General features: G+C 35.2%; 1 protein-coding gene across 1 annotated transcript in view; it reads right to left on the reverse strand.

The window, feature by feature from the left end:
* The window catches only part of LOC149205666 (protein ARABIDILLO 1-like), a 192691-nt gene that overhangs the window by 114948 nt on the left and 63532 nt on the right, over positions 1–14211 (reverse strand). The window contains 1 exon segment of the mRNA XM_089397466.1: positions 4788–4919. Coding sequence (XP_089253592.1) covers positions 4788–4919 — 132 coding nt within the window.

Consider the following 14211-nt stretch of genomic DNA (forward strand, 5'->3'; position numbering starts at 1 on the left):
TGAAATCAAATCCATCATGCATGGCATTGATGCTACTATAGGGAAGATAGACATTCCTCTCACAGCCTTCTTTAAGGTCCTATACCCTACAAACTCTCACTATCTTGGATCCATGCAAGCTAGTGACCAACTCAAGTGCATTACATTTAACTCTCTAGTGGAGAAAATCACAAAATGAGATGAAGCTTTCAAGAAGAGGAAAACAGCAGTTCACCCCCTGAAGAAACAATATGTCTTGCTCAAAAAGGGAAGAATCAGGCACAAAATTGTCCTAGAGGAAGTGGTTGTAAAAGAGAATATGGAAGAAAGTATTCCAAAGGTAGGGGGATAAATACCATTAAGGAGAAGATATGATCTCCATTGCATTCCTTGTGGTAGAGATGGACATGATGCATCAACATGCAAAATCCCCTGAGGATCAAAATACAAGAACATAAAGAAGAGAGAGATAAACCAACATATACAACAAAAGGTAAAGCACCTGAACCTGCTCATTATATTGCTGGGGATTGCATTATTGGAGAAATTGGAGATTTGTTTTGCAATTCATTTGTTTCTAGGAGAGAGGAACAACTGCTTGACACCGCCTGGACTTGGCATGCTTAGGCTCAAACTACCTGGATATGCTAATTTTCTTATGCATGATGCACTCTACCTTCCAGAGCTGTGAAAAAATCTGCTATCCATTGTGCACATTAGCCAGCAAGACCACTCAATTTATATCTTTGATGGTAAAGTAGAAATTAGGAAGGCATCTAACAACATGGCTGTCATGACTAGGGTGGAGGATGAGAGACTACTGAAGCTGAAAGGGGCATCTGCTCATACACAGAATTTTGCTTGAAAGTAGAAATTAGGAAGGCATCTAACAACATGGTTGTCATGACTAGAGTGGAGGATGAAAGACTACTGAAGCTGAAAGGGGCATTTGCTCACAAACAGAATTCTACTTACATCTCTCAACACAATGAAGTTACATTTCCATCCAGTCTTCTATGGCATACTAGATTTGGACATATTAATTATGACAGCAATCGTTTACTAAAAAGGAATTGTGGTTTGCTTATTATTCCTAGAAAACTCAAGAAATGTGATGTTTGTATCCTTGGAAAGCATAGCAAACAACCCGTCCATGGCTCCACTTCAAGAGCATGTAGAAAACTTGGACTGATGCATTCTAATTTGTGTGGCTATATGTCTATTCCTTCTGCTAATGGCAATAAATATATGATGACGTTTAATGGCGATTACATCAGACTGTATTGGGTGTACTTGTTGAAATATAAATCTCAAGCTTTTGAAACTATCAGAAATTTTCATGTATGGATTCAAAATGAAGCACAATCACATTGGCTCTCTTGGTATCGTAAATGGAAGAAAATATACTCTAATGAATTTGAAAACTATCTTCACCAAATTGGGATTCAACATCAAAGCGTGGTTCCACGCAATCCTCAACAAAATGGTGTTGTTGACAGGATGAACAAAACTATCTTAAATATGGTTTGTTCCATGATGCTTTTCAAAAATGTAAAGTTGATGTCTTCCATTGATGCGCAATCCTCAACAAAATGGTGTCGATGACAGGTTGAACAAAACTATCTTAAATATGGTTTGTTCCATGATGCTTTTCAAAAATGTAAAGTTGATGTCTTCCATCGATGCGGTTCTATGTGCAGTGTATGTAAAAAACAAATGTCCATCTCATGCTCAAACAAATAAGATTCCTTATGAAATGTGATATGGCCAAATTTTTTCAATAAGGCATCTAAGAGTCTTTGGTTCCACCCACAATGCCTTGATTACTAAGAGTAAGAAGCAAGAAGCAACATGTTTTCAAGGGGTTGGAAGTGCATCTTCTTGTGGTATCCAAATACCACCAAGGCATATCGTCTTTATGGTGAGGTAACCAAGAAGTTTACTCTTACCAAAGACATAATATTTCTTGAAGCTTCCAAGACTGACAACATTGTTAAGCAGCAACTTGATCATTTGGATAGATTCACTAATGCAAAGACATATCATGAATTTGATAAAGAGATTGCACATCTTGAAACAGGGATCCCTAACTTGGATCAATCTCTGGAATCTCCTTCTACAGCACCATCTCCCACATCATGAAGTTTCCATCACTTCATCAGATCGAGAAGAACCTTTGAATAATGTGATTGAGAGGACTAGAAAGTTGAATCTTGATGTGGCCCCATCACAATCAGATGAGCAACCTGGACCATCTCAGAAAAGTCCCCAAAAATGGCTCATAAAAACACTTGAAAGTGTTCATCTTGATGAGGTTGGAAAGACAGGAACCAGAGGTTTCACCAAACAAAATGGAGGTGACGTAGATAATCCTGATTCAATTGATATAGAAGATATGGATGTTTCATATGATTGTGAATTGAATTTTACTACTAATTTTGAACCAAGGAAGTTGTTTCTCATGATGAATGGAAAGAACTTAAAGAAGCAATGCAAAAGTAGTATGATGCTCTCATAAAGAATGGAACATGGAAATTCGTGGACCCTCAATTTGGAACCAAACCAGTTGGCTACAAGTGGGTTTATAAGAACAAGTACAAATCAGATGGCTCACTTGACAAGCACAAGCAAGGCTCATGTCAAAAGGACTTGCACAAAAAGAAGGTGTTGATTATCAAGAAAATTGTGCCCCACAACAAAATGGGCTACCATCAACACTCTCTTTGCCTTGCTTACTCAGAATGGATGGAAAGTTCATCATATAGATGTGACAACTATTTTCTTCAATGGAGACTCGAAGGAATATGTCTCCATGTCTCAAACAGAAGGATTTGTTATGAAGGGGCAAGAACAAATAGTATGTAAACTCATCAAATCCTTTTATGGCATAAAACAAGCACCGCGAGTCTCATACGCAAAGTTAACTGCGAATCTTCTAAATATGAATTCTAAACACTTTAATTTTGATGATGCAACATTCTTCGTCAAGAAAGTTTACAAAATTGTTGTTATCTTATAGTGTATGTAGATGATCCGTTGATAACAAGGAACAATGAAAACTATATTACAAATCCATAAAGAAAGAGTTCAAGAAGGGCGTTGAGATGGCAGATTTGGGACATCTTCACTACTACTTGGTGACTCAACATCCAAAATAGATATCTATCTCCCGGAAGAATTACATTGGAGAAATGTTGAACAATTTTGGCATATGGTTGAATGCAACCCTCTATCTACTCCAATGAAACAAAATTTGAAGCTCACATTAAAAGAATGGATGCAAAAAAGTACAGATAGCTTATGGGAAGTCTTATCAACCTCACCACTATCAGACCAAATATTTCATCTGTTGTTGGGATTCTTTCCAGATTTATGCAAAAGCCATGTGAAGGACATTGGTCTATTGCAAAAAGAGTTTTGGAGTACTTGAAAGGAACTCAAGTCTTTGGACTCAAACATTCATAGGTGGATGACTTCAATTTTGATTGGATATTCTAATTCAAACTTTGGCGAAGAAAAATAGAATGGATTATCGACTTCAGGCTATCTCATGAGTCTTGCATCCGCAACTATCTCCTGGAGGTCATGCAAACAATCATCTCCAGCAAATTCCACGACAGAGGCAGAATATGTGGAACTTGTAGAAGCAACAAAGGAGATAGTGTGACGAAGAAAAATAGAATGGAGTATCGACTTCAAGCTATCTCATGAGTCTTGCATCAGCAACTATCTCCTGGAGGTCATGCAAACAATCAGCTCCAGCGAATTCCACAACAGAGGCAGAATATGTGGCAGTTGTAGAAGCAACAAAGGAGATTGTGTGACTTAGGAAAATACCTGAAAATTTCCAAGAGAAACAAGTGAATTCTACACCTCTTCTGATTGACGATACCATGTACAGGCCGAGACTATTCATTCAAGACATTGTTGCTCAAATAAACAAATTGTGGACATCTTCCCTAAAGCACTTGGAAGAAAAAAGATTGAAAGATTAAGAATGATTCTTGGGCTCACAAACACCGACTCTCGAATAATGAACCAAAGAGTGTGATTCCACTCTAATAGAAAAGCATTCAATTCGGAAGTTACCTCTGACAAAAATAAATCAACAAAACATCACTTGTATTAGCAAATCAAAGATACAAGTTCTGGAAACTAAAACCCAGATCAAACAAACAACTTCTTTTGGCTCAAAGGAATAAGGCACTGTCTAATTTATATAGAAAAAGGTTTTTTACTAGTTTACAAACCAATTGTCATAACTTATAAGGTATTTTTCTGAATCCTCAACTATGCATTATGACGACAGAAACTAATAATTGTGCAAATAATATATAAGAAAATGTGTAGTTAAAAGCATTTATTTTAATGGTGTACCATGTAAGATTTAATACACGTAGAAATGATAATCTATGTTAAAGTTGCCATCTTATATTTAGAATAACTTGAAATCTCAAGATGCTCTTGGAGAAGTTGGAATGCAAAATCAATAGCATCCATATAAGAAAATAATGCAAATTGCTAATTGAAACATAAGGTAATTTAAGAAAATAAGATAATTGCAAAATAGAAATTATCTCCAAAAAGAATAAAGATAAATAGATGGTAGAATAAAGAGCATGGTCAATGCAAAAGAATTACATTTCTACAATAAAATTATTCCACAACGCACATTACAATGTTTTGTTTTTGTAATGATGTTGTCATAGTTTCTATTCCAAAAAAACTTCCTTTGATGTAAATTATTTTCTCACATTTCATAAAATACAAGCAACAATAATAAATGAAAAGGTAGTAACCCATGGTACCTGTTCTTGGACTCCCTCATGTTTGTTGAAGCGAGCAAGCATCACCAAAGCGTGAACCCCTCCAGCCATTGCAACCTCCATGCTACATTTGTCATCCGCAGCTAAATTAGCAAGTGCACCAGCAGCGCGTTCCTGCTTTATCCAAATATACAAATATATGAGAGTTTAGTGAACCAGTCAACCAACATTTATAAAATTAATCAATGAGGAATAGCACAAGCTCATTGAAATTCTCCACCAATAAGCATAAAAGATGCAAATAAATAATAAAAATCTCTGAGGAGTTAACAAGGACCAAACATTAAAAATCCCACTATCCCACTACCAACAAAAGACCCCTAGTAAATCCATATTTGAAAATTCAGTACAAAACAAACAAACAAAAGCAAGCCTAAGAATAGTTAAGAAATAGCAGTAACCTGATATCTAGAGAGGCACGGAGTCCTTCACAAACATGTTACATGCAGAACTCAACCAATACTTGATACTAAAGCTTCCAAAACAATGTAACTCCATTGATAGAGTTTCAAAATCAGTGGATATTAACAACTATGGGCTCTAGGAAGGATAATTTCCCCAATGATCTCTTCTATTTTTTTTTAAGGGCATCTGTCATTGTAAATCCTAAAACAGTTCCATGCTAGGATTTTATATAAAAACGAGGAAATGTAATGGAGCTTTTTGATATTTACATGCACATTCAATGTAGATTTAGACTATATAAGTAAAAACTAAAAAGTTCATGAGCTTTATGATATTTTCTTGCATATTCAATCTAGGTTTATTAGACTTTCCTTCAACGTGGTGTTTTCATGCATATTCAATTGAGGCTTATGGCGAATTGCAGAAACAATCTAGGACAAGATGTTATGACAATGTTGCTGAACAATGTGCCTAAAGCATATAACACTTTTGTTACTTCTTTATGAGTAATAAGGAAACTATGTCAATGACAATGAAGCTTGAAGTAAACGCAAGACTTTGCACATCATGTCAAATGAATTCAAGGGCTTGTTGGTTAACACCAAGTGGCAGGCTTGATAAGATAAGATAATTTTAATTTATTAATGTCCAACAAATGACTAAAAAGTATGTCAATGGGACTAAAAGGGTACATCCAGCGTAAATACAATTTGGGAATGTGAAAGTGACTTCTAGATCAACATTGAAAATAGAAAAGACAAAGAGCTAAGTGTTTAGCTAAAAGATAAACTTCTAGCCAAAATAAGATATGGAAAAAGATGAAAGTAAAATAAGTTGCAATCATGATATAGAAGGCAATGGACATCAAGACCCACTGGAGGTGGCTACTGAAAACAAGTGAGAGGACCAGGATGAGGAATCCTCATCAAGGACATCCATCGCTATAAGTGACCAAAGCAATGGTGGATGATATCCTCCAAGAGGTGGTCATCACAGATAGGGCCTACTAGCGTGATCCTAGGGGGCGCACAAGAACAAGGAAGCCTTGATATGTCAACATACAATGCCATGAAGTAGAACCCTAATATATGCCCTATTTGCACAAGCCAACCAGAGGGAAGTTGCTTTGGATGCGGGGAGAGTCAAACTCTCAAACCATATAGAGCAATATTTTTGTTGAGCTAGTGGTGAATGCCTTCACCTAAGACAACAACTCTTCTTGGAAGAATGTCAATTAACTCACAAGAAGGAGGAGTTAGGAGGTAACAAAAGCCACACTCATCTAGAATGTGAAGTCTCACCAATCACTACCTACATTTTATTCACAGATCAAATAATAAAATCAAAAAATAAAGGATGATCATCTTGAAGGCCTCTGGATATGATGGAATAGTTAGACTACGAGTCTCTAGACAATCACAAAGTCGAAGATCATTCTTATGAGTTGTCATCCTTATTTATTAATGAGGTGATCTCATTATCCACTGATGAGTTGCTAATGAGATCTAGATCTACAAGTGGTCAAATACATATACTATAAACTAATATTACCAAATGAATACATGCATTGGGAATGGTTTAAAGCTTTTTATACCAAATTAATCCATAAGAGTGTAGCAAAAGAGAAGCAATTGGCACACACAAGCTACATCACCGACGGCAAAGATAAGGTCATACATCTTTCGATTTCTTCATGAGTTAAGATGGAAAATCTTTTAGAATATATTTTTGAGGCCATGTATCTACACCTTAAGAGTTAAATCTCTCGCTAATTTGTGATAACACTAGATTTGGTATATGCTATTGATAATAAGCTCTCCTAAGTTATTGATTGAGAATGTGTACTCTATTAAACATATATCAATTTGTGAGTATGGTTAATGGACAAACATTGTTGTTCGAATCTAATGTAAATCGCAATCAACAATTCAAATGAGCTTATTATCAATAGCATAAACCAAGGCTAGTGTTCTCTCAATTATGATCTAACTATGTTGCACGAAACTTCTAAGAACCCAACATTTCATGCCGTACCCATACCTGAAACTCCGAAACTTGGCCGAAATTTGGCCAAAACTCGACCATCATGTAATCATCTATGAGAGTTAATATAGGCTTGTTTCTCCTTCTAAATTGTCATCTATAGGTCTTATTCCTTTTTTTATCGCAAGATAATGTGTTATTCACTTATTTATTTGTATATATATATATATATATATAAAAACATATATGACGTTTCGACCGACGTTTCCATTTTTGGGAGGTGACGTTTCTAAACGTACCCATTTCGGAAACTCCGAAATGTTTCAACGTTTCGTGCAACTTAGTGATCTAAATACTTTTGTAGATATACCTCATAATTTTGTTGTATAAAACCATGGAATCCCTATTATTGGCAATTTTGTCAATAGATATGTCTCTATAATCGTTTGATTGGTCCATGAAGTCTCCTCTACTTTGTATTCTCTAAATACAGTGAAATCCATAGTCCAAAAGCTACAGATATGTGCCTCTAGTCTCGATTCCAACAGTGATCTTGCTCTAAAATTGATGTTGAATCCCTCCTCAAGAGCCATTACTATCTCTAGGTATCAAGAGAGTCAACACAAAAAACATAAAATTTGGATTTAGGAGTCAAAGGCTTATCATCTGATAATGTTAATTGAATCTTCACAATATCATGTACTTTGCTAAGATTCTCTGGCTTGGCTTCTTCACAAAAACTACATTCAAAGTGTATTATGAAGATTGAATTAAATTGAATTAAATATGATTCAATATGAGTGAGGTCGAATGAAGTCAAATCCAATAAGGAATCCTAAGATGAGATGGCCCATTTGCCACATCGTTGCCATGCCACTACCACATAGCCCATCATCCCACTACCACTTGTCACCATGCATGGCAAGCACCTGCCATAAAAATAAATGCCAAAAATAGTAGTCCCGATAAAAAATAAGAAAGGATGAAAAATATAATGGAACTACTAGGGGAACCCTTCTAAATATAACACATCTAAAAATATGCACTGGTAAAAATAGAAATTTCTTGCATGTCAATGAATTTATGCTCCTCTGATTCGATTTCCTACAAGGAACCCAAATATGTGCTCAAAATCACCTTCCAAGCACCAAAACCTTGACTTCCAAAAATAGCAGTGTCACACATGTCATCCAAAAATAGCTCATCAAAATTGTGAGCTCGCAAGGATTTCAAATATGCAATCACCTTTAAAACGCAAGCCTCTAAACCTCCGTGTAAGGTTCAAGAAAAGACCCTCACATATCCATTGTCATATACTAGGGCACACACATCAAATTATTGCTACATCAAACATTACTATAATCCAATAGTTAGATGAATTATATCACCCATCTAATCATGTAAATAACATTAATGGATATGTTGCACTTTCCCATCAAAACTTCCATCCTTAGTTCATTGTAATCGATAGTTTTTCCTCTTATTGCAAAACTATTGTGGGGCTTTACTATGGTCCGTGCAATTTATATTGGTTCCTACACGTGAACTAACAATTGAAAAAAAAAATCTACTTCAGCATAACCCATCGACCCCTATTGCATAAGATATTACCATCTAGAGGTGTCTTAGAAAGCCATGAGCATTTGCTAGATCCATACCCACTCAATTTTTAGGTTTCTCACTACCTAGAAGTGAATGGGATTCCCAAAATTCTAATTGACTCATTAAGTGATTGGACTAGAATCTCTATATACATGCAAGGTCTCTGCAAAATGTTGAAACCAAGTCACACACACTCCCTTCTCCTTGTGTTGCATTGAGTCATGGTCTACAACTAACAACTTATACACTATGTTAATTTTGAGTTATAAATGAACATGATCTATTAATATGTTTGATAAAAGGCAACACATTCTTATTTTGTAAATGTGAGAATTCTTATTGTTTGTCTTACGTGTGAAAGAAGAGGAGAAAAGAGGAAACTCTAATTAGATTGAGACTAGTTAATGTGGTCAGTATGCTAACATTGGGCTGAAATTGGTAGTAGCCATAGCACCTTCTATTAGTCTGGAATGCCATATAGTGCATGTAGTTGTACACACCTACAAATCTAGATAACCGTTATTGGGAGCCACTGTTTAGATAAAGTCTTGTATGATCTAAATCGACAAAAATGTATGTCAAAACAGCATTAACACTCAAATGCCTAACAAGAAGAAACAATACATTTTAGTTTTGGTGTTTAGTAAGACTACAAGACTATCTCGCCTTCTCTTGTTATAGACAGTTTTGTTGTGAATCAATTTGCAATCTTGGAGACATTGAAGTGTTGTGGCCACACATGTGGTCGGTATGCTAACATTGGGCTGAAATTGGTAGTAGCCATAGCACCTTCTATTAGTCTGGAATGCTATATAGTACATGTAGTTGAACACACCTACAAATCTAGATAACCATTATTGGGAAAGTTTAGAATCTTAGATAAAGCCTTGTTTGATCTAAGTCAACAAAAATGTATGTCAAAACAGCATTAACACTCAAATGCCTAACAAGAAGTAACAATACATTTTAGTTTTGGTGTTTAGTAAGACTACAAGACTATCTCGCCTTCTCTTCTTATAGACAATTTTGTTGTGAATCAATTTGCAATCTTAGAGACATTGAAGTGTTGCGGCCACACATTTGGTAAGGACAGAGGGGAAATTGTTTTCAATTGTTTGACATTGACCTTAACATCACAAGCAAGGAAGTGAAACAATGAACCAATCCACAACAAAGTCATTATTTTCTACTTGTTGATGGATGGAAGCCAAACCATTTCCTGTATGCCTACCTAATGGTTAACAATAGAGGATCTTGTAATCCAAGACACGGTTGTCATTGCATTTAGTTTGTTGCCATACGTAGGTTACACCAAAACAAACACCTTCTAATAAATTATTTGTAGGGATTATGGAGAATAAGTTTCACTTCCATGGAGGATATGTATTAGCAAAGTGAGTGGGCTATAAGTCCCTCATTTTCGGATCATACTAGGACCATCATTCTCCCTTTAGTGTTTGAGGATGAGGTGAATTCTCTAAAAAAAAAAAATATCAACAAATGTGACACCAAACATGTAGAGATTTGAAATTTAATTGTGGAGACCTATTTTCAAATTCCATGAAGAAGATGTAAAAATGTAATTTGTACCATGATAATGTAAACAGGGGAAGCTTCCCACAAATTAATAGATGTGTTTACTAATATGTGTGTGTGTATGTGTGTGTGTGATAGAGAGAGAGAGAGATAAGTGTCTTATAATAAACATTAACTTCAGGGGTTTTCCAAATTTAAGCACTCAAATTCTTTTGAAGTTTTAGCGAATTTGTAGTATTCATAGTATCTATGTCTAATCGCATTTTTTAATTGATCCATAATCATATGGGTGGTTTTTTGTTGGCAACAACATGGCCCATGAACCACCCACTATTTGAGGGTTTGACTCACTATGTATAGTTTAGCTACATTGTTGTTTTATTCATCTACAAGTGGCAAAAGAAGCTTCTAAGCTACACAATGAACATCACATACGTGGGAGTTGGATTGTCTAGATATCAATAATTCTCTAAAAAACATGACCTTTCTATGCATTGAGGGCTTAATTTAATTCAACTACAATAGTTTAAGAAATATTTGTAAGGACTTCCCACTCCTAAATTTATAGAAAGACAAGAATTTAATACCTACAACTCTTTCAATATTACATTCCAAACCAAGCAAGCAAAAACGAAAGGTAAAAGTCTCTATCTTCATGTGTTAGGCTAATTAATGTATTGTACGTGTTATCAATTTTGATACCTAAGAGCACATTACTAATGGTTTCTAAACTTAATGATTTAACAAGTGCAATTTTAGATCAAAGTTAATGATGTCTTTGTACAAAGCTGTAATATGCTTATTAATAAAGACATGAACAATCCTTATATGAAAGCCAAAGCAAGGAATTTCTCCATATGCATATTTTTAAAAATGGTAACAAAGCCCAACACAATCTGGATAGAGTTGTGCCTAAGACAATGGTTGACAAAATGAAACAAAGCCACTCAAAGTTGGGGCATAAACAACCTACATCAAAAGTCACGAAGAAAGGCAAGCCGATATATTTAATCCAAAAGTGAAGGTATTCTTATTTCAACTATTTATGCAACTTTTGATTCAACTCGTAATCATGAAGATTATGGAAACTGTTGGATAGAACTTTATAATAATAGAGGATGACTTTATCTTGGCTATAATATGGCAGATAAATCCCAAAAATGTTGGACAAACATGGACTTCACCCCCATGGATTGGGAAAATTGAACTTTGATGGTGCACCTAAAGATATTCTATGACTAGCAAGGGTAGGGAGACTTTCATAAATCACAATGGACATATCATAAGGGTGTATTGTCAGTGCATAACTTCAGAGGGAAAGAATGGAATAACAAGGTTAAACTTGAGAACATCACCCTGGAGTTAATAAAGCCCTCAACGTTAATTTCAAGAGTTGATTTAGAAGGTGACTTGAAGCTAATAATAAAATAATTGATATCCTTAAGAAAACAAGTTCCTCATGGGATATTGTGAGCTACCAAATTGGTGTTAAAAGAACCACTAACTTGCTAAAGGAGCATAATCTTCCCACGTTGGAAGCATAAATAATCAAGTTGCAAATTGGTTGCAAATAGCATTGTCACCTTCAAAAATACCCATGAGTGGGCTAAGGTGTATTCCAATTTGGCAATCAAAAGAGATTGGAAAGAGGAGTTGACTAAGTAATTGGGCCCGTCACCCAATTATTGCCTCGAATAATATGATGGGGCAAGGTTTGGTCAAACTTTATGGAGATGTGAGTCTCCAAAGATCTTTGTGGTTAGACAATGTTATGTCAAGGATGCACCAGGAAACCTATCAAGGCAATTTATCTCACTATCCCAAATTGTCCTCATTTTTCATTTATGGAGGACAAGGTTCTTAAGCAAGCATGGGTGATTGCAACATGAGCAGTGAGTTCCTCAATCAATCTAATGTGTCATGAAGCATGGGTAGCTAAAGTAGGAGAATGCATCCATGCACCATAGTCATGGGAGATATAAAAGCTCAACTTGATAACCCATTTGAGACCAAGGAATGGTTTAGGTCCTTTATGGCTCAAACTAGCCAACCTAGTAGTTAATCTAGGAGAACATTGTCAACCTATAAGACCTCAAGAATTACTATGGAAAAGCTTGATTATGCTTTGTCTGACTTTGGTCAACATCTCAAAGAGAAGAAAAAATGCCCATAAAGGCTTCAATGATCAAAGTATGATGAGAAATCTATTGTTTTGTTGGAGCAATTGCATGCCCTATACCAAATGTTTGAAATCTCTTCAAACATGCGATTTTGTAACAACCTAGGAATATCTAACATACTTCATGTCAAAGCAAAAACCTCCAGTTCATATAGAGGAAGAATGTGGCCCAACAAGTTTAAAGTGAAACCACCTACGGGCATAAATTTTTGCTAGATTTCCCCTTTAACTATTTGATTTTTGCATCCTCACTTGCTTTATGTGACTATTTAGTATGGTAACTGGTTGTGTTCTAGTTAGGGTGATATTATCTCAAATTTTGGTTTATTTTAATAAAATCATGGTGGAAAGGACAAAATATATGTTCCCTCTTTTGTTTAAAACTTCTAGTAAACTTGGGAAATGTAGTTTGTATATGCACAAGGAAAACTATAGAAGCCCAAATTAGAGCTAAAAATTAACGATTTAAAATCTTCAATGTACCTATAACTCTCAAAAAGGAGAGTTTTATATTGTGGATAGGTTTTTGTTTTATCGATAAGATAAAGGGAAAATTCATTAGATATTAAGGGGAAGACTCTTACAAAAATTTGTCAAGAAAATCAAGCAAGCAATTCAACATCGATAAGGAAGTCAAACAACATACAAATGAACAATAACACATTGGCAACAAGATTAATATTTGTAGAGAGAATGCATTAAAAGAAAAATTGGGAATGGCATACATTTTCATAGCAAGGAGATCAACTAACCAACGATCACAAAACAACAATCAAATTCAAATGGAGACATGCATATTCAAAGTAGGGAGACCAACCTCCAAGCAAAGAAATGCATATTCACAATAGGAGTCGAACCACCAAACAGACATGCAACAACAACAAAAATTCAAACAATGAAACACAAACTCACAACATTCTTTCTAACAATGAAACAACAACAAATTTATACACAGTAAATTGGACAATATTTATCCATGACACAAAAGGGTCAAAAAGAAGTTAGAACAACAATAGCAATGGTAAATTTGAAGAAACAACACAAAATAAAGTAAAACTAATATTGTATATTGTAGCAAAATCGAAGGCAACAACATATTTATACACACAACAACAACAGTTCATTTGGAAGTGGCAATAGCAAATACCGAACTTGTGTTGGATACTGATGCTTCGCAGTGAACCTACACATCAGCCTTTATTTATCATCAGCGTTGTGGCTTTTTTGGACAGTTATTTTTATATAGTTTTATAAAGTGTTGTGACCTTGTAGTTATGAAGATGGTTTGTCCCCTTATAGGAACGAAGGCATGCGCTGGCTCATAAGCCTCAAGGGACGGGTATCATTAATGACACCTTTGTGCCCTCGCCCCCTCTTTCTTATAGTCACCCCAATTTTTACCCTTTGGTAAAAGGTCAAGAGGAGGAATTCTCACCTAGATTTGGCATTTTAGATTAAAAATTAACCAAGATAATTTCACTCAAATCTAGTATAGGTGCACTTCATTTTAATACATCTCATGGTTTTACTAGAAATTGGCCATTTTACTTGGTCATTATTGAATTGAATACTTTGTTTCGGCAAGCATTATTTCATCTATATTTTTGCAAGTAGAATACTAATTGTTTTCCTTTTGCAAGATATCTTTGTATGCTTTGATTTAGCAATTAATCATATATATTTGAAAGCATCTGTATATCT

Source organism: Pinus tabuliformis, chromosome 1_2 (genome assembly GCF_031772625.1).
Source record: "Pinus tabuliformis cultivar Carrire ecotype Pingquan chromosome 1_2, CPIR1, whole genome shotgun sequence".
In the NCBI taxonomy this organism is placed as follows: Eukaryota; Viridiplantae; Streptophyta; class Pinopsida; order Pinales; family Pinaceae; genus Pinus; species Pinus tabuliformis.